Here is a 20,969-nt window from a genome sequence, read left to right as displayed (position 1 = left end):
CCATGTCTGCTCTGCGCCAGCTGTGACGCACGTGGACTTACGTAGTCCCCCAACCTCACTCCTGCTCCCCAAACACGTTATGGAGTCTACAGCACGAAGAGACAAATCGGTGCCTTCCTCAGGTGGGGATGAGGTCACTGCCACCCCTTGACAAGGGTCTCCCCACCTGGAGGATCGGGGAAGGACTGAGAGCTGACTGAACATTAGAACAGGTGAGGAATACCATGAGTGAGTCATTTACGCTCCAAATCTCGCCCGCTCTTGATGGCGATCTGCAGCCTCCAAGTAGGGACAAAACGTCTTTAGCTTCTTTCTGATGAGCACAGAAGTTCGGTCCTGCTGCGTGGCCGGTCTGAGCCAGTTCCCCTTCCTAAAGCAACCTGGCAGTAGCCATATTGATGCAGCGCTTGGTGGGGACCTCCAACCAGCATAGCACACCATAGCCCAGGAGTGCTGGGCTCCAGCCATCCTTCTGGAGCAGCTGGGACGACCTCTGTGCCGGGCAGGTTTTAGATTTTCTACCCCAGACTTATGTCTCCCCGCCTCTCCATTCTTCACTCTTTTCTTAAACAGAAAAGGCAAGATACCTGAGCTGAGCATGGTGGTGGGCACATTCCTGGAACCCCAGCATTCAGGAGGGCTGCCTAGGAGGCCTTTCAGTTCAAGGCCAGCCTCAGCCACATAGTGAGCACTTGTCTCAAAAAAAAAATGTATCTTAAATTTTTAACTGTGGTAGCATATGTATGTGTCACAAAATTTGTTATGTTATGCATTTATAGGTACTGAGTTCTGCAACATGAAGTACACACACTGTTGCACAACCATCACCATCGTCTGTCTCCCAGCCTTTTTGATTTTCCCAAACACAGCACCCCATTCACCAGACCCAAAGGCCTGGCAACCACTCTCCTAATGTGTCTCTATTAATGCGCCAACTGTAAGGATCATATGACCAGAATCGCACAGTGTGTGTCCTTCTGACTGGCTAATCCCACAATGCACACCATCAAGATTCAGTCATGTTATCCATAGGTCAGAATGTCCTTCCAGATGAATTCGATGTCATGTGCCTGTAATCCCAGCAACTGCGAGGCCAAGGCAGAAGGAGCAGGGGTTCAAAGTCATCATTAGTTATGTATCAAGTATGAGGCCAACCAGGACTACATGAGACCTGGTAAGGAGAATAAGGCAGTAGGATCAAAGGTCCTAAGCCAGCCTGGGCTATATAACCCTGTCTCAAGAGGAAAAGAGAAAAGTGTCCACTTTAAATGTTTAATAATATTCCACTGTATATAGGCACCACATTTTTTCTATGCATTCACCTGCTGATGGGCAGGGGGGCTTCTGCTACCTCCTGACTGTTGTTAATACCCCCAGTGCACGTGGGTGTACAAACAATCTTTTTTGACAAAGAGAATGTTTCTAGCTAAATTTTATTTATTTTGTTTTGTTGAGATAGGGTCTTACTATGTAACCCTTGGCTGGTCTGAAACTCACTATGTAGACTGGACTGGTCTCAAACTCAGAGATGTGCCTGCTTCTGCCTCCTGGGTATTGGGATCAAAGGCATATGCCACACACAGCTTTCTAGCTAAATTTTAAGAGCATTATTTTATTTGAATGCTATTCATTTTCATGATTTTCTTCTATTTATAGTAACTTATACACGGATCTCCTATTTACTCTAGTAATATGAAGTATTTCCCTTAAAATATACTTACATTCTAAAAAGTAAAATGACTCAAAAAATGTCAATGTTTTGATGGCAAAGGTAACAGCAGGGTGTAGAAGGGACATACTAGCACAGGCTACAATGTCTTGAGTCTGAAGACAGAACCCATGCCCTGTCCAGTGGTGAGGGAAGCTAAAACCAGGTTAGTATTTCACCAGAGGTGCCTGGAGACATAACAGCGATAAAACTGAGCGATATGGGCGCTGAGACTTCCCAGAGTGAATTTAAGCCAACCAGTGGTTTTCCGATATTCCCTGGGTTCACCATGATATGTTGGTAATGACACCCAGTTCACAGGACCACTGTGCAGCTAGGTAACTGATGGGAGTTGTCTAGCCTATGGCCAGCATGTACTAGGTTTCGTGAGTGAGTGGCTCCCCTCACACACGCTATGCAAAACATACACACACACACACACACACACACACACACACACACACACACACACACACCAGGGCAGCATTCACCACTTTCTCTCTGAAGAGAGAGGTCTCGGTTGTGATGAAGTACAGCCAGAGGCTAGGTACACCATCAGCCTGACTCCCATCACCTTCCCACCCTCTACCACCTCCAAACACTAGGAAAGAGCTCCTGGTTCGTGACTGTCACTGCTGGGACATTCTGTCTCACTGGGACAGCTGACTGCTGTGAGATCCCATCTGAGCCAAAAACCAATCTGAACTTTCATTTCCCCAGCTCTAAGAGGAAGACGTCTTGGTCCTGAGTTCTCAATGTGTGAATCCCACAAGATGTACCTGTACAGGAAGCAGAAGGGGGGGGGGGTGCGGGGGGGGGGGGGAGCTACTAGAGCATCTGCAGGCTGGTATTCCGTAGATGCTAAGCAAAGCACAAGCATCCCCACCCAAACACGTCTCCTGCAAATCACAGAAGCTGTCAAGCATCCACCATGCACTACCCACACAGCAAACGACAAGTGAAACTACAGAACTTGCAGAATCTGTGGGATTTCACGAAGCTGGTGGAGGCAAGGCAGAAAAGGAGCATTGACCACAGAGAAGGACATCTACGAGGGAAGTGATGGACTTCGAAAAGAAGTGCTGAGCTCTCAGAAGACTCAGAGTGGAGGCTGGAGAGAAGGCTCGGAGGTTAAGAGCACTTGATGCTATTTCAGAGAGCCTGCGCCCCCCCCCCCAGTGTGGTTCACAGCACCCACATGGTGGCTCACAACTATCCTAAATCCAGTGTCAGGGGATCTGACCCCCCTCTTCTGACCTCTGAGGGCACACGGTGCACACATGCTGCTCTTAGGAGGAAAAATGGTTCAAAGTGGTCCTTGTTGCCGAGGGAGCCCTTGTTTGTTTTCGTAAGCTAGGGTTTCTCTACAATAGCCCTGGCTGTCTTGTACTATGTAAGTAGTACAGGCTGGCCTCGAACTCAGAGATCTGCCTGCCTCTGCCTCCCAAATGCTGGGATTAAAGGTCCCAATTGTTGGGATTAAAGGTGTGCACCACCACACCTGGCTAGCACTGATACTTTTGTTTTAAAAAAAAAAATCTTACAGCAAATCAGCTGGGAAGGATGCTCAACATCGTAAGAAAAAACGTCTTCAACGCTCAGTACTTGATTCACTTTTCACAAACTACTAAGCACGTGACCATAATTAGAATTGAAACATTCTTATACTTTCGGTTGTGAGCCTAGCCTTTAACGGCTGAGCCATCTCTCCAGCCCAAGAATTGAAACATTTTTAATCAAAATGTATGACTTATTTATCTTCATAATTTTTTATCTTCTAGACAATAATCAACGCAGCCTAGCTGCCCAGACATATCTGTGACTTTTGGTTCTGTCTGTAAGACAGACAGATCGACCTCGCGGCAGGATGTGGTGGGGAGACACCATCCTAATCTTCTCTTCCCTTGACAAGACTGCAAACCCTCCACCCCCAGGAGAGAGCAAGCCCCGAAAGGACTGTGCATAAGGTGATAGGAGGGCTGTGCCAAGCACCATCGGAACACCAGAGGGAAAAAACTCCCCAGTGTGGGTGGGTCCCCATCACGCTCCGTTATAGGCCTGAGGTCGCTTTGGTTGTACAAATAAGGGAAATTGAGGCCCGTTGAGGACATGGACTCTTTGGCCCAGATCCAGTCGGTGACTACAACTGGCACTGGGAAGAATGCAGTTAACCAAAGTGAGGACTTGGTAACGCTCCATGTGGGCCCGTGGTGCCCACTCCAGTCCGTGGTTGGCGGGAAAGCCGAGGTCGCGGAACCTGCGTGGGAGACCCCACGCTTGGGCGAGCCAGCGGGGGTCCCGCGGGCTGGCCCCAGCCCGCCGCAGGCCGCGCCCCACGCGGGGCCCCCGCCCGCTCCCCTTCCCCTCCCCCGGCGGGAGGAGGAGACTGGGCGGCCCTCCCCCGGCCTCCCGACGGCCGCCGCAGCCAGCCCCGCGCCCTCTCCACCCTGCGCGGCATCTCGGACGTCCGGAATCCCGGCCCCGGCCCGAGGTGAGCGGGGATCGCGGGGCGGGAGGTCACGGCGGCCGGGGGATGTGCTGCGGCCCCGAGCCTCTCACGCAAAGGAAGAGCTTTGCTGCAGGGACAGGCGGCGGGGCGGGGCCCGACGAACCCCAAACTCTGAGCCCAACTTTCTAGACCCCTCTTGGGGGTCCCCCAGCCCGCTCCCGCCCCGGCGGAGGCCGGGTCCCCCGGCGGGACGGTGGGGGAGGGGGCGCCCGTGGAATGCCGGCTGGGCCGGGAGGGGCGGCGGGCGGGGGCGGAATGTGGAACTCTCCCGGGGGACCCAACGTGGTCACCATGGCGAGTGCCGGACGGACGGGTGGCACTGGCCAATCAGAGCACGGCTCCACGCCCAGACCCTCGGCACTGCCAATGGAAGCCACGCGGTGGGGTGGGCGGGACTGCGCCTTGCAGGACCGGACCCCCGCACCCCCGCCAGCCGCTAGGGGGAGCGGGGCTGGTAGCCCGCGAAGGGGCGACCAAGTAGGGACTAAGGCTGCCCTGGGCCCTGGAAAGCAGAAAACTAACTTCGGGAAGTAATGGGGACAAGTGGAGCAAGGGCTCCGTGCTAAGAGAAGGGAGGGGCCCCAGCAGCCCACTGCCCTGGTAGTGCTGGGGTGAAGTCTGCAAGCCTCCTCCCCATCCCGCGGCTTCCGTCTGTGTAGGTGAGATATGTCCCTTATTCGGCCGGTTCCCTGAACTTTTATGGGAGTTGGATTGGTTCTTACTGGCACGGAGTCGCCTACCTGCTGGAGGTATTAAGACTGTTGGTGGTGCCTCTCGATTTTATACATGGGGAAACAGGCTCGGAGACCAGGGACCTGCACATACCACATGGCATATCAAATAGCAAAGCTAGGATTAACGTCTGTTCTCTACGAATGTGCGATCCCAAGAGCTGCTCCGAGTCCTGGGGCTGGAGTCGGTGCCCACGGAGACGTCCACTTTCCCTTACCCAAGCCATATTTGTTTGGTGGGCCTAATGTCTGAAGATCCCCCAGTAGGCGCTCCCAGGGGCATGGTGCTCTTCAGGTAGTCGTGGCCCTGTCTCAGAGGCATTCCAGTCTTCGAGCTCTGTTTACTGCTAGCATGCTGTGCCATGGCAGGCAGGCAGCTGTCTGTCTGGGCCTCAGTTGACCAAGCTGTAAGGGAAAGAATTGGAATCTGTGACTTAGGATATTTTTGTGACTCCCCAGTTCAATATAGAGGTACCTGGGTACTGCTCCAGCATGGAGACTTAGCCACCTCTCTCTCCCTCACTCCTCCCTTTCTCTCCTGGAGGTCCAGCAGCTGTAGGCTGGGCTCTCTCAGTATCCGTGGTCAGAGGGATGGATGCCCACAGTCTGCGGGCTGACCAGCCCTGGGCCCTGCACTTATCCAATCAGGCAGTCCCCCTGCGGTTTCCTACTGGCCTCTAATCCCTACCCACAGCTAGGCCTGTGGCCCTTGGCTTCCCCGGAGTCCACCTGAAAGATTCCAAGAGGACATGGGAGGAGTCTGAATTGTGAAGGTCCTGGGTTCCCCATCCCCTCAGCTGGCCCGCATCCAGGTCTTAGTGTTGCTCATTCCTCTCCACGGGTACTGAGAGAACCAACCAAACACTGAGGACAGACTACAAAGCCGACTATCTACCCCTCCCCCTAATCAAAGAGACTTCATCCGGCAAGAGCTCAGACATCTGACTCTGACCTTGACCTCAGATGGGCTTAGACACCTACCTGGATCAGCACCTGGCTGAAAACCCGACTTCTGATTTTTAGGACGACACAACTCTCCTAGACTGTCTGATCACAGGGAGACCCCCTAAGAGCTTTGCCCACCCTCCATGGGCTCAGGAAACATTCACACAGCATCCACTGCAGCTCAGCCCTGTTCAGATAGCCAACAAGACCAAGAAGCCTTTGAGAGCATCACAGTATGTTCATTCCCCAAAACAAGGAGGTTCTGGTGTATAGGAAAGCGAGCATGAAATATCCAGAGGTTAGGAACGTCTTCTCAGGCGAGGGGGTGATGTAGGTGGGTCTTGAAGGATATGTTGGAGTTTGCAGATGGAGACAAAAAGAGGGAGAGATGTTCCCGACCAGTCTGTGAAGAAGACACTGCTCACTTTCTATGGGCAGCACTGAATCTGTAACCTGCCTGCAGTGAGTGTCCAGTCAAAGTGTCCTTGTTTCCTGGACCAGTCAGGGACCGAGTTATGGCTGGGGTTCAGGAGCTTTGCGACCTGCTCAATTCTGCTGCTTGGCTCAGATGCCAGGCTATATGGTACTGCGCTACATCCTCCAAATCCCACTAGCCAACTCTAGGCAAGTACTGTATGCAGAACCTGTCTTATAAGCTGTAAGTGGCACAGGTGTCCCTATGGAGTGGAAGGCAATGCTGTGAGAGAGGTCACTGGCCCAGTATGGCTGTGGGATGGGCCAGGACATATCGACATTTCCTAGTAGTGGCCCCTGAGTTGGAAGCATGAGCTGACTGGCTTTAGAAGGGATGAAGACAGGAACACTCTGGGCCTGTGGGGGCTGTCCCCAGCCTGAGCTGCCCCTTGGAGTGCAATGGCAGCCTTAGAGAATCAGGAGCCCCACCCCACCCCATAATGTCACCAAAGGAAAAAGGCACTGAATCTGGGGAGGAAGGGGCAAGAGACGGACGGGCAGCTGGGCCCTGCCTGACTGTAGCGTGCATGAGGCAGGAGCAGGGCCTGTGTGTACCTGGGTTACCACAGCTATTTGAGTGTTTCCAGGGCTGTTATGTGAGTAGGGTGGGAATGGGGAAGTGTTGCTAGGCAGAGGCCAGCTGCACAGGGGCTGGAAAGGGTGGAGGGGGGTCTGCACAGGTGTGCTTGTGGGGGTGGGGTGGACGTGCTCCACCTCTTCCCCCATGCGTGTGCATACCTGTTCTGGGCCTGAGGAGAAAGGCAAGAAGTGTTCAGAGCCTCCCTGCCCCACTGTTCATACCTTTCCCTCACCCTGTAGAGGGGCCAGGGCTGACTTGGGAGGCCCCAACCTGGAAGCCATTAGGGGCCTGGATGATGTCTGCCTTGCTCCTGTGCCATGGGCTTAGAATTTCTGGAAGGGGCCAGTTGGAGTCTTCTCTAAGCCAAGCAGAGCCCTGTGCCAGGCCTGGCAGCTCCGGGGCAGGGGATGTGGCAGCAGCCCCCACTGCCACACGTCTACTGAAAGGCGGTGGGAAGACCGGACTTCAGGGCTGGTTCTTGGGCTTCCTGCCAGCCCCTCTCCTCTCCTCTCCCCTGCAGATGCTCGTATTGTTTCTCTTAGGGCTGTTCTGATGGAACTGGGCCAGGAAAATGGGGAAGACGGAGTGTGTGCGTGCGTGCAGAGTTCTCTTTGGAGTGTGTATGTTTGGGGGCCGTTGATGTGCTGGTGCATGTGTACAGTGTATCTGAATCTGTTTGTATAGCTGTGTGCCCGTGGGTCCATCCGTTAATGTGCTGGTGCATGTGTACAGTGTATCTGTGTATCTGTTTGTATAGCTGTGTGCCTGTGGGTCCATCCGTTAATGTGCTGGTGCATGTGTACAGTGTATCTGTATCTGTTTGCATAGCTGTGTGCCCGTGGGTCCATCCGTTAATGTGCTGGTGCATGTATACAGTGTATCTGTATCTGTTTGTATAGCTGTGTGCCCGTGGGTCTGTCTCTGGCTGTATGTGTCATTTATCCCTGTTTTCTGTGGGTAGCATTGCTCCTTGTATGTTCCCAGATGTGTCTGTGTGTGCAGAAAATGCTAGATGCTTGTGGGCGCCAAGGCTACCGACTCATCACACAGGCCGAGACACTGAGTCAGAAAAGGCACATTGCCTGTCAGGAACTAGAGCCTGGGTCCTTGTGGCTGTCTGGTGACTGTCCACACAGTGTCTTAGGGGTTGAGATATGTATGGCACTGTAAGGAATGAGGGTGACATGGGCTTGGGGACATAGCTCAGTAGTAGAGGGCTTGTTAATGGCTTTCCATGGAGGAGCTGGGGAGACTGAGAGACTTGAGACAGCTCAGAGGTTACTTGACTGCTCACACGCCCCAAACATGGACTTCTGAAATGTAGGCTTTGCTGTATACCTGCCAAACACCCCCAGGCCACGGAACTGCTAATTGTTAATTAAGCAAGGGTCCAGGTGAACTGAAGCACACCCCGATGAAGGTATCCTGGGCTTCCTTACTCTGCACCCTGCACCCTGTACAGGGGAAGAAGCAGAAGCCCAGAAAGGTTCTGTGGCTTACATGAAGCTCAGACAAAAATCAAGGGTTCAGATCAGCCGCCTTGAGGGGATGCAGGGAGTTGGAGCCAGGGAGAAAGTAGCTGCTGGCTTCCTTGGGGCATCTCTGGAACACACCACCCTCCTCCTGCTTCTGCCAGTACCAGGTGTTCGTCCCCTGAGCACGCAGGTGCTGTCGGTGGTGGTCACAGCCCAGTAATGGTTGTGTTCTCCCGCAGGTCTGAAGAGGCGCCCCAGACGGGTATCCTAGAGAGCAGTGGGTCGCGGCGTCCATCACACACAGTGGTACCATGTAGGTCTCTCGTCCCCAGCGTCGTCCTTGAGCCTAGGCTAGTTCGCGCCCAGGGCCCACCCAGCCTCACTATGAGCCACGGCCCGAGCCCGCGGCTGGCCGAGTCCCCGCAGCTGTCCAAGAGCAGCCTGCTTACCATCCTGGGCAGCCCGTCCCCCGATCGCATGGGCCCGGCCGACTCGCTGCCACCCACGCCGCCCAGCGGCACGCCGTCACCGGGGCCGCCACCCGCGCTCCCGCTGCCCGGCCCTGCCCTGCTGGCCGACGGCGACTGGGAGAGTCGCGAGGAGCTGCGGCTGCGGGAGCTGGAGGAGGCGCGCGCGCGAGCCGCGCAGATGGAGAAGACGATGCGCTGGTGGTCCGACTGCACGGCGAACTGGCGCGAGAAGTGGAGCAAGGTGCGCGCCGAGCGCAACCGTGCGCGCGAGGAGGTGCGCCAGCTGCGCCAGCGCCTGGACACCCTCACCAAGGAGTTGGCGGGCGCGCGCCGCGAGCGCCAGGAGGCTCAGGGCGAGTGCGAGGCGCGCGGCCGCGAGCTGGCCCGGCTGCGGGGAGCGCATGGCACGGTGGACAAGACACACGACGGCCCGGATCCCGAGCGTGAGCATGAGCCTGTGCGTGACGTCGGGGCGGAGAGGCCGCCTGGTAGCCAGGTGCGCCCAGCTACACGGCTTGGAAGAAGGCTGGCCTTTGGGCCAGCCTTGCACAGACAGGGGCACAGGTGGGAGGGAGCAGTGAAAAAAAAGCTAGTAAGGATCTGGTCTGCAGGGAGGTGTCTGTCAGCCCCACGTGGTGGCGGTGGAGAGGGCAGGTAGAGATCACCTTGAGTTGGAGAGCTCCATGTTCTGGCGGTCCTGTCTACCCCCCCACACACACACCTTAGAAGTCATTAAAATCAACGAGTCTTCCACGCCAAGCACAGGAGAGATCCGTGGATCTCTTGGCTTAGGTTAGTAGTCGAGCTGACTCGCATTCTTTCATCCTGAAGGGAGATAACTGGCTCTCTGGGTCCCAAGCCGGGCCTTTGGGAGGGGCGTCAGAAAGGCTTCCCCCACCCCACCCCCGAAGAGGTTGGTTAGCCGAGACTGAGAGGAGGCATACAAATCAGCTATGGGAAGTGCCAGAATCCATAGTTGGTGGTGGTCATTGCAAAAGTTGGTAGGCTGGAGGCCTGCCGAGCCTGGGGAGTGGTGGTCACTGTACCCATCATTCAGAGCCTATAGGTACATTATCTACTTACTCCCTGCAGCAGCCCCCCCCCCCCAAGAGAGGGAGATTCAGAACCAAAGTCTGTGTTGCTACTCCAGCTGCTGGGTTTGCTCCAGGGGGTGAGTGGTAACTCTTAGTATAGCTGGAGCAGGATGGTGGTGAAGCGCAGGCCACACAAGGCAAGGTCTGGGCTTTGGTCCCCAGGAGACCAGACCCTAGCATTGAGACTTAGCTGACACCCTCCTCTTTGGCCTAGGCCTCTCCCTGTGGCTGGGGATTTGGGTTCCGGGGCTTCATGCTCTTCTTGCTGGCTTGTTTGGTCGTCACAGCCCCGGAGTCTCCAGGGACAGTTTAGGGAGTCTCGGGTCTGCAGTCTGAGCTTGCACACCAGCCCAGGCACTCTACTCTGTGATCCTACTTTCTGGTATTTCCATCTGTCCCAGGTGGCAACCAGAGTGCCCCACCTGGACCACCTGAGGTCAGGAGGATGGGAGGTCAGCGCTCCACAAGTCCTCAGAGCCACCGATCTCCCTGGGACCCTGTTTGCGCCTGAATTAGAATCATAAGCCACAGTAGGAATCCTCGACTAGGTCACCCAATGTTTGCATACGTGGGGTGACAGGGGGCCCTCCCAGGGTACAGGAAAATGGTGGCTGGCTATGTACTTCCAGGATGTGAGGGAGAGGCCCAGAGAAGGAGACTGAAGTAAGCTGCAAAAGAAACCAGGTCACCTGCCCTGGTCACTTAGCAAACTCCAGGGCAGGGCCTGAGATGGCCATGAGGATGGTGGCCAGGGTGAGGCCCTGGGCCAGGTGCAGTCCCTCCCTTGGTCCCCACAGGAGCTGGACCTGGTAGAGAACCTGCTGAAGAGCAGACCAGAGGAGCCTGAGGGCTGCTGGGACACCTGCAGTGTGGCAGCTGGGGCCTCTCGGGCCAGCTCAGGCCGCCAGGATCGCAACCGCCTGCCCTGGGAGGACACAGGCGGTACCGAGGAGGATGCCTCCAAGTTGACCGCCCTGCGGCTACGGCTGGACGAATCCCAGAAGGTGCTGCTCAAGGAAAGAGAGTGAGTCCTTGGGGGGGGGGGCTGGAGCTGGAATTCCCGGTGACTCCCACGAAGTCTCTTGAGGTCCAAGCTCAGATTTTACTTACCTTGGGGTGTGTTTGGGGTTTTGTTGTTGTTGTTGTTTTGTTTTGGTCTTTTTTTGTCATCCCTCTCCCCCGTCCCAGTCCCTGCCAGATGAGGACTGAACCCAGGGCTTTATGTTAGGCAAGCGCTCTACCATTGAGCTAAGTCTCCAGCACCACAATCTAAGATTTTAAATCAGCAAACCCACTACAGTGTCTTTTGTTGTTGTTGTTTTTTATAAAGATTTTTTAAAAATTTACTTTATGTGTGCCTCCTTGGCTGAGTGGTGGCGGCGGCGGTGGCGGCGCACGCTTTTAATCCCAACATTAGGGAGGCAGAAGTAGGCAGATTTCTGTGAGTTCAAGTCCAGCCTGGTCTACAGAGTGAGTTCCAGGACAGCCAGGGCAGTTACACTGAGAAGCCCTGACTAATGTGTGTGTGTGTGTGTGTGTGTGTGTGTGTGTGTGTGTGTGTGTGTATTTGAGTGATTTGTGTGTATATATGTGCACCTTGTGAGTGTCTGGTGCCCCTGGGGGCCAGAATAGGGTATTAGATCCCCTGGAACTGGAATTACAGATGGTTGTAAACTGCCATTTTGGATGCTGGGAACCAAACCTGGGTCCTCTGTAAGAGCAGCAAGTACTTTTACCTCTGAGCCATCTCCATCCCTCATCCTTTGTTTTCAAAGTAGAGCCTCAGTACATGAACCCAGGCTGACCTTGACCTCACTGTGTAGGCTGTGGTGGCCTCAAGCTTACCTCTGGTGGCGAGAGGGTAGCCGGCTCAGGGAAAGCAGGATGGGAAAGGAAGTTGGCAAGCTGTGCTTGGCCCAGGAAGGTAACAGTTTGTGAGTGGATGGGTCTGGAGGCCCAGGGCGGTCTGGGCTAGAGGTTAAAAAGGCAGGGGTCATCAATGAACAGGTGACCTTGGAAAGCCAGGAATCTGGGAATCCGAAGTGGGTGGGCAAGGAGAAGGTTATGGCATGGAGTCCTGGCTCTGTCAGGTTCAGAGGCTGGCTAGAGGAGGGGGGGGGGTGAGGAAAGGGAGCCATTTTCGGGGAGAAGGAACCAAGAGACACTTTAACAGGAGAGTGGGCTGCTGGACACACTTAGCTGACCAATGGATTTAGAATATGGAGGTCATCAGGGACTTTGATGATGGCATTTAGAGGGTATAACCTGGTGTTCATGAATATTCTGTAGCGCTGGTGACCGGGAAATAAGCATATAGATTATATACTTGGTTCTGCACATATGATTTTACTTTTTAAAAAAAAAAAAATCAACATAAGGGCTTGGGAAGAGGGGTTTGTCTCAGTGGTAGAGTGCTTACCTGGCATGTATAAACCCTGGGGTCCCGGGGGTGGGGGGAGGACAGAAGGGAGAGAGGGAGAAAACACCCCCTGTGATGCATGGAGCGATGCCTCTAATGGGCGCCATTGCATCTCTGGCTAAGGAAAGCCAGAGGGGCCAGGAACCAGCAGAACCTGGGGAGAAGATGATACGGCTTCTTCCTGACCGCCTCCCCTGCCCACACCTCATCTTGGACTCCTAGCCACAGAATGTGGGAGAACACAGTCTACTTTTTAAACAACGACAACAAAATCAAGCTAGTCCACCCCCTGAAACATGAAGTCAAAACGAAAAAGAGTCTAATAAAGCCCGTGTGCTCGCCCGATCCCCTCCCCAGGGACAAACTGGCTCTGAGCAGGAGCATTGAGAAGCTGGAGGGCGAGCTCAGCCAGTGGAAGATGAAATACGAGGAGCTGAGCAAGACCAAGCAGGAGATGCTCAAGCAAGTAAGGCCGGAGGCTTGGGGGGGCGGGAGTGGGGGCGTGGGGGGGGTCCTGGCGGTGGCAGCCGCATGCGGGGGGGGGGGTTCCAGACTTTCGGACAGGTTAGGGTGGAATCCCTTCACTTGGCCATAGTTCTGAGTACCAGGCAGGCAGGGAGATGATGGTAGCAGCCTAGCAGGTGAGGTCTGTGTGTTGAGAAGGCATCCTAACAGCATGAAGAGCCAGGTGGTGGCAGCCCATGCCTTTAATCCCAGCTCTCAAGGGGGCAGAGGCAGGTGGAGGCCGAGGTCAGCGTGACAGCCAGGGCTACACAGAGAAACCCTGTCTCAAAATACAAACAAACAAAAACAAAACAGCATGAAGGAGGTAGGGTGATAGGCCGAGGAGGGCCTCTATAAGAGGACAACTGAGCTGGGTGTGGCAGGTCACTTGGTAGGCTGAGACCAGAGGATTGCCGAGTTCCGGGCCAATTTAGATACAGGGTGAGACACTGTCTCAACATCTCTGCTCCACTCCCTACAAGACGCTGTTTGAAGTGAGACCTCAAGGGGCTGGGTGAAGTCATCCTTGAGAAGATAGGGGATCTGGGTGCTCAGCACCAGTCCTGGAATAGACAGACACCTGGTGTATGCTGGACACAGAGAAAGCTGGTGTGGCTGGAGAATCCCATCAGAGGTAGGATTGATGGGACAAATTTCACAGGGCTTGTGACCAGAATGGAGGTGCCAGATGTGACATGTGGCATGTATTTATCCAATGTATGTCAAGTCAAACAGAAGACTTGTTCAGTCAAAGGAGCTGTGTCCTCACATTCCCATCTCAGCAGCACGGCCGTTGAGGTTGAGATGTTGGCTGTGGCTTCTGCCTCCTGTACAGATTGCATATGGCCACCAGGGGGCGCAGCTATCCTGGAAAAGCCTTACCAGAACCTCTGGGGTCACAGAGGTCAAAGACCGGAGAATTCACCTAGGAAGATTGCCCAAACCTGGCCTTCCCTGGGAATCTATTCGAGCTCCTAAAAGAGTCCCAGCCCTTGAACCTTCCTTCTTTTGGGGTCCAGGAACCTGGCCCCGCACTCTTCAGACTTCCAAGTGTAGTTACTGGAAAGACACTCATGGAGCACCAGCGTTCAGTTGATTAGAAAATCCCCTTGCGCCTGGCTTCCTTCCACGGTATTGTCTTCGAGCTCGCTGTGTGCTTGTGTGGGGCAGCAGCTTGGAGAAGTGCCCACAGCCGTTCACATGTACACTGGTGTTTAGGCCACCAGTGTATGCCGAGAGCCGTGGGGAAGGCGGGCAAGTTCTCTGCCTCCTAGGCTTGCAGTCTTGTGGGCAGTGGGAAGGGGCCAGGTGGATGGGAGGAGACTTTGTGAGAACACAGGAGTTGGGTTCTACCTCACGGCACCGAGAACCCCTCAGAGGGGTGTTGGCGTGTGTGTTGCGGGCGGTGTGGAGGGTTGAACTGACTTCGTTAAAGTTCACTCTTGATTCCCATGGTGGACAGTGTGCTGACCCAGTCAAGTGCAGGCACCAAAGGGCCAGATTGTGGTGCGGTCGGAGGTGACAGACATCTGAAGCACAGGGCGGCCAGAGTCAGCCTACTCCGGGTCCCTGGGGCCCCATTACCCTGGCTGGTGCTCACCTCCAGCACTACTTCTGGGATATATCCTGGTGGTCCTCGGTGACCAGGCTGGGTGATGTCTCTGCAGCTCAGCATCCTAAAGGAAACACACCAGGATGAATTGGGCCGCATGTCTGAAGACCTGGAGGATGAGCTGGGCGCGCGCTCCAGCATGGATCGCAAGATGGCTGAGCTGAGGGGTGAGGTGAGTGACTCTAGGAGGGAGGGGCTCCTGGGGCCCAGGAGTTCAGGGGATCCTTGAGCAATCAGTGGGAAAAAGACAGCAGCCTGTGCTGTGTGCTGTGTGGGGCCAGCCACACTCCAGGGACCTAGCCTTCAGGAGGCACCCCCTTTCCCACACAAAACCCAGAAGCGCCCCCACATCCTGAACACCATGAAAAAAAAAAAAAGCCCAGCATAATTATAGCCTGCTGCAGCTGGATCAGCTTCCTGGTGCCATTTTTGGCTTCAGGATGGGGGGGGTTCTTCTAGCTTGTCTCTCCACCCCTGGCCCCCAGGAGGCTCACTGCGTCTCCCGCTATTGCAGATGGAAAGGCTTCAGGCAGAGAATGCAGCCGAGTGGGGCCGCAGAGAGAGGCTGGAGACGGAAAAGCTGGGCCTGGAGAGGGAGAACAAGAAACTCCGGGCGCAGGTTGGGGACCTGGAGGAGGCCCTGGCCCGCAGACGGCGGCAGAACGCCAGTGCCCTGGACTGTGACCTGAGGGCCAGCCAGGCCGCTCTCTTTGAGAAGAACAAGGTGGGCAGGGAGTGATGCCCAGGGCCCCCATCCAGCTAATCAACACACTTCCTGTATGTCCTGCATGTGGATAACCGCAGTACAGGCGAGCCTCCTTGGTCCCCAAACCAGACATCCAAAAGGCTCCCAAACCCCTAACTTTGAGCAGAAAATTTCACACTTAGGTGTGGTAGGTCCCAGTCAAAATTCGAGGGCGATAAAAATGCTAAAGAAAATTGCAATCAGGCCCTAATGACGTACGTGAAACTAATGGATTCTATGTTTAGACCCAGGTCCTGGCCCCAAGAGATCTCATGATGTATGTGTGAGTACCCCGAAAGTCCAAAAATTCTGGAATCTAGGCTGAAGATAAAGTTTGGTAGAGTACTTGCCAAGCATGCAGAAAGCCCTGGGTCCCATCCCCAGCACCACGTCACGTAGTGTGATGTCTCACGCCTGTAGTTCCAGCGCCCAGGAGGTAGAGGCAACAGCATCAGAGGTTCAAAGTCATCCTTACTACAAAGAGAATTCAGTGTCAGCCTGGGTTACATGAGACTCTTTTTTTTTTTTTTTTTGGTTTTTCGAGACAGGGTTTCTCTGTGTAGCTTTCCACCTTTCCTGGAACTCACTTGGTAGCCCAGGCTGGCCTCAAACTCACAGAGATCCGCCTGGCTCTGCCTCCCAAGTGCTGGGATTAAAGGCGTGTGCCACCACCGCCCGGCTGAGACTCCATTTTTAAAAAAAGAAAGAAAGGAAGGAAGGAAGGAAGAAAACCAAAATACTTTTGAGCCTAGGCACTTCAGACAAAAGATACTCAACGTCTAATTGCATTTATTAGACAACTATTGTAAGATAAAGCAGTTGGTAATTATAGTAGCTACATGCACTAAGCACCTACTGTGTGATAGTGACAGCAAACAGTGTGTGTCCACCTAGTCCGTGAATCGGATGGCTTAGAGGGACAGATTGCTCTCTCCATCACATGCGGTCAGGCCTGGTCCTGAAAAGGCTTTCTGGGTGGGGGTGGGGGCGGGGCGATGACTTTGAGCTGAGGTCTCCAGGAAAAGCAGAAGCTAACTGGTGGTAAACTGACCTTGCAGAGGGTAGAGTGAGGACTGGGGAGTCAGAGAAGAAACGAGGACTCTGGATGGGCGTGATGGGGGGCCCAGGTAGAGGAAGCAGTAACGGCAGGCTGTGTTGTGAGAGCAGTCATCGGAGGCGGGATGGGCCGCGGCCAGGTGGAAGGCAGTGGTAGGACAGAGGGTGGGGAGCCCCTGCCGTTCCCAAGGCTGCAAGGGAGGTAGACAGCCGGACCCTGGAGCTGGTGAGGGAGACAGTAAAGACAGGGCTGCCCCCCCCCCACACCCCAGAGTAGGGTGGCCATCTCTTTTCCTGGCTGTCCCACTTTGACCTCAGGTCTCTTCCTGTGCCGCATGCACACCTACTCCACAGTCCAGCTCATTCCCCAGACTTAGAAGTTTAACACCACATGCTTGTCTGTAAACCTCATTGCTTGCCCAGAGCCTGACCTGAAGTTCCACAGCCCACCGGACGCCCTCCTGGCTCCTTACAGTTATACATCAAGTGGAGCCGCTGGATCACACCCCCCCCCAGCCTTCTCACCTCACGAGGTGGCACTGCCAGCCCCCGGTTGATCACTAAGCCTTCACATTCAACAGCAGGTGTGACATTCCTGTAGAGGAGATGCCAGGTCCTCCTAGCCAGGTCCTCCTGGCCCTCCCTGAGTGAGCCTGTGACCTGAGCCTTCCCGCCCCTCTAGGAGCTGGCAGATCTGAAGCACGTGCATGGCAAGCTCAAGAAGCAGTTTCAGGAGAAGGTGGCAGAGCTGGCCCATGCCAATCGGCGTGTGGAGCAGCACGAGACGGAGGTAAAGAAGCTGCGACTACGGGTGGAAGAGCTCAAGAAAGAGCTCGCCCAGGCCGAGGACGAGGCAAGTACCAGCAGGCCCGCCCGAGAGGGGCCTGGCACCCGAGGCAGTGAGCAGGCGAGGGCAGGTGGAGGGGGAGGAAGGTGGATGAGGTGAGTGAGCAAGCGAGGTGGATGGAGGTGTAGATGGTTAGGTAGAAGGCCGGAGGAGTCCACGTGCACAGAGCACTAGACGGACAGATGGATGGACAGTGAAGTGGATGAATGAGCTACAGGTGGCTGACAGATGATGTGTGCACAAACAGATTGACGACTAGGTGGGTGAATGGACAGGGAACGAAGCAGGTGGGTATGGCTGTGTGGCCAGGCAGTTGCGTAGGCGGGTATGCTGGCTAGATTTGATGCATGCTGGGTAGATTTGGAGGCTGGTGGCCTACAGTGATAGAGAACAGAATGGAAGTGGTCCTGGGGAGCCTTCAGAACCAGAGCTGGAAACCGGGCACAGTTCCAGAGCAGAACGGGACGTGGCTGAGGCAGGCAGCCTCTGCCCAAGGTGACCCTCCTGTTCTCTGTCCTGCTCGCCCCAGCTGGACGAGGCCCACAACCAGGCCCGGAAGCTACAGCGGTCCCTGGATGAGCAGACAGAGCTCAGCGAGAACCTCCAGGTGCAGCTGGAGCACCTGCAGTCCAGGTAGGCAGGGGTGCTCTGCTGGGGGAGGACCCTAAATGCACAGGGCTAGGGCCAGAACTCTCAAGAGAGCCGGAGGGGAAGACCAAGAAGGAAGAGCTCCTGGGGCCAGAATCCTGTCCCCTCTGCACAGGAAGGGCCAGGGCCAGGAAGCCGGTGGGGAGAGGCTGCAGGAAGACATCCCAGCTGTGGGCTCTAGAATTGTCTCCTTCGGGTGGGCGGGCTGCTGGTATGAGTACATGGAGGGCTGCCAGGGAGGCCAGGCTCTGGGCAGGGCCAGTGATGCTGGGAGTCCCTGGCGAGAAGCAGCACCATCCCACCCCCCCACCCCCCCTGGGGTCAGTAGGAATATGAAAAGCTGCAGGGCAGGGAAGGGCAGAGAGTGACAGGCCAAGTCTCTGAGCTACAGCAGGAAGCCTCAGACCCCGAAGGAAGTGGAGAGGTGCCTGGATCCACCCACTTGGGCACGCTGCCACCTCTCCTGTCCCCACCCCACTGTCCCCACACTCTAAATCCTGCCTCCTCCATACATTCCTCACTTCCGTGGCCACCTAGACATGCCAAAGCTCTTCAGGCAGAGCCCTCCAGAGTCATAGCTGGGAAGCCCCAAGAGCATGTGGCCAGTGTGGCCACATCCATACCTGCCTTCTTACCCGTGGGTGGAGGGACCCGGGTCCTGCAGCCAGAATTCTCGGGTAGGTGGGTGCCCTCAGGACACTGAACCCCCGTGGTCAGCTCCCCCTCTGTAAAAGACAAGGGAGATCTGTCACTGTGGAAGAGAGCTTACTGAATCTTTTAAAAGAACCAACAGATGCTGTGACGTCATTTGCACCTGGTGGGGGATTCAGCTCAGTAGCTTGCTGCAAATATTCTACACCTGGATTTGATCCCCAGCACCACACACACTGAACATGGGTTTACACGGGTGTGATGCCCGAACTCGAGGGGTAGAGGGCAGATCAGAAGTTCAAGGTCATCCTCAGCTACATAGGGGGAATTGGAGGCTAGCCTGGGCTGCATGAGAATTCTGGGGGAAGCATCTGGACCAACAAATGCTGAGTCAGTATTGCTCTGATTGGCCACTCACATTGCCTCTGCCAGAAGGGAACTTAGGTGTGGGCCAGATAGATACTATGTCCAGAGCCTGCTGTGAGGCAAAGAAAGGGGCGCCCTTTCCCCCCAGGACTGGAAGACAAAGACAAGCCCTTCGATGGCTGCCCAATAGTGGGTGGCCTGGTGGGATCGATCTCCTGCTTATTTATCAGCAATGGGCTTATTGAGCATCTACTTAGTGCTACTGCGCACTGAGAGCTTGTGGTTGGGAGACGCTTTGGAGCCAGGCCTCACAGTCATGTGGTATAAACAACAGTCTCAGTTTCCCTCTAGCCTGGAGTGACACCTGAAATTTATACAGGGCCCAGGCACTGATGTGAGTCAGGCTTATTGCATGCCCAGTTCCACACGGTCCAACCCTGTACACTCCCCCCCTCCCTCAATAGGCCACTCACTCAGCCTGGGGCTTTCCAGAAGTCTCAGCCACATTCCTGGGGAGCCATAAACTCCCAAAATGGGCAGACCGGCTCTGCTCAGCCTCCCCAGCACCTCCGTCGGGGGGGGGGGGGCGGCGGCAGGGCCACCCAGGATTGCTGCCTCGTTTTAGTTTGTAACTTTTCTTGCTTTAATGTTCCGGGACAGACCACTAAATCACGGTGCAGTAATGGAGCCTCGCTCTCGCCCCTCCCTGCCTCGTTAATAATTCATGCCTTCCAGTAAGATACGCGGAGCCACGGCCTTGTTGGGGGCAGTGCGTTTTCTCCGCCTCCTCCTGTCGGATGGGCGAAGTTTGTCTAGCACATTTTGCCGCTGGAAATCGTAATGTGAGGAAGGAACTAGGGCTGAGCAGACGTTAGGCATGTCGTGTGCTCCACACCCTATTCCTTGGTCTCCTGGGTCCCTGTGAGGGACCAACCCCGTCTCCGTCACCTCTCTAAGTCCACCACCTACACCAGAGCTGGCGCTGCAGCTCAGAGGACAGCCCCACTAGCTCCCATCTGAACGACTTTAGGCAAGTCCCTCGGGCTTCACTTTCCTTGCATATAAACTGGGGTGGCAGTAGCGTTCCCCCATATGAGCACAGGTGCCCCAGAACGCATTGCAGCTGGAATTGTAGCTACTGCCAACGCAGATGCACTGTGATCCCTGCTCTGACCTGTGACCCCCACCCCCTCAGGCTCCGCAGGCAGCAGCAGAACGCCCCCCTTTTTGGGAAGATCCGTAGTACCCGATTTGGCACCGAGGAAGCCGGAGATGGAGCCAGCGACCTAGACGAGGACGAGGACCTGCAGATCCAGGTGGCCTAGAGCAGTCCACTCAAACCATTCGAATTGTGCAGCCGTCCATGCTTTCTTCACTCCTTGGGTCCCGTCCCATGCTGCGGACCACTTCCTCCTCTCCCAGGAAGACAGCGATCTCACCTACTCACACCGCATTGATGGGGAGCCTGTTGGATATGTATATTGTATGTATGCCCAGGGTTGCTTGGACCATTGGATTTTATAAACACAGGACAGCCAACGCCCAGCTCTTAAGACCCCACCTGCGTAGGACTTGATGCAGGGACGGACCATGTTGAGGGAGGCATGGTGGTCTGGCAGGGGCTATTCATAATAAGATACCGTGAACTCGGACTTTTGTAATAAATGGAGTTCAAGCTCTCAGGGCGGAGTCCTGAAATTGCAGGAGACTTGGGAAGGAGACATGGTGGGTCAGCATCGCCTGCACCTAACATTGAACTAGCGTCCAGGATTGAGTGGATGAATGAGCACCTGAGTGGCTGAGGGATCTGGTGTCCAGCCTGCCGGGAAAGAAGGAAGTGTGGTGCCCGTCCGATCTGGACAGGAAGAGGCCTCAGTTCCAGACCCTCATGGGCTCAGGTCTGTCCTCTTCCCTTTACTGGCTGCCACCTCAGGGGCATCCCTCACCCTCTGTGAGCCTCAGGTTTTCCATCTGTAAGTCAGTGTTCCATGGTTCACTGGGTAAAGCACTTGTCACACACGCCTGACAACCTGGGCTCCATCCTTAGAACCCACATAAAGATGGGAAGAGAGAATGAACTCCATTAAGTCCTCCGACCCCAGCCGGGTGGTGGTGCCTCCCAGTACCCGGGAGGC

The 20,969-nt window shown here is 55.2% G+C and overlaps 1 protein-coding gene across 3 annotated transcripts; it reads left to right on the top strand.

Annotated features, from left to right (window-relative positions):
• The first annotated feature begins 4,109 nt into the window (after positions 1 to 4,109).
• On the top strand, positions 4,110 to 20,516 carry Ccdc102a (coiled-coil domain containing 102A). 3 transcript variants are annotated; one of them, XM_028871449.2, is made up of 9 exons: positions 4,110 to 4,199; positions 8,662 to 9,349; positions 10,784 to 11,010; positions 12,763 to 12,871; positions 14,577 to 14,693; positions 15,036 to 15,245; positions 17,005 to 17,175; positions 17,699 to 17,802; positions 20,030 to 20,516. In XM_028871449.2, the coding sequence occupies exons 2-9, from the start codon at positions 8,807 to 8,809 to the stop codon at positions 20,157 to 20,159; spliced, it is 1,611 nt and encodes a 536-aa protein (XP_028727282.1). In that variant the 5' UTR covers positions 4,110 to 4,199; positions 8,662 to 8,806; the 3' UTR covers positions 20,160 to 20,516. The 3 variants fall into 3 exon arrangements, with proteins under 3 accessions (XP_028727282.1, XP_028727279.1, XP_028727280.1); XM_028871446.2 differs by having other exon boundaries at positions 8,662 to 9,388; XM_028871447.2 differs by lacking the exon at positions 4,110 to 4,199 and adding an exon at positions 4,621 to 4,876 and having other exon boundaries at positions 8,662 to 9,388.
• Positions 20,517 to 20,969: the final 453 nt, after the last annotated feature.

The sequence above is a fragment of the Peromyscus leucopus genome, chromosome 5, assembly GCF_004664715.2.
Source record: "Peromyscus leucopus breed LL Stock chromosome 5, UCI_PerLeu_2.1, whole genome shotgun sequence".
Taxonomy (NCBI): Eukaryota; Metazoa; Chordata; class Mammalia; order Rodentia; family Cricetidae; genus Peromyscus; species Peromyscus leucopus.
The sequence above is the reverse complement of the archived record's forward strand: the minus strand, read 5'-3'. Positions and strand labels throughout refer to the sequence as shown.

Excerpts from the sequence above, each read along its gene's own strand:
- Ccdc102a (XM_028871446.2), top strand. The coding sequence starts at position 8,807 with ATGAGCCACGGCCCGAGCCCGCGGCTGGCCGAGTCCCCGCAGCTGTCC. Across the intron at positions 11,011-12,762 it reads GTGCTGCTCAAGGAAAGAGA|GGACAAACTGGCTCTGAGCA; the intron begins GTGAGTCCTTGG and ends TCCCCTCCCCAG. Across the intron at positions 17,176-17,698 it reads TCGCCCAGGCCGAGGACGAG|CTGGACGAGGCCCACAACCA; the intron begins GCAAGTACCAGC and ends TGCTCGCCCCAG.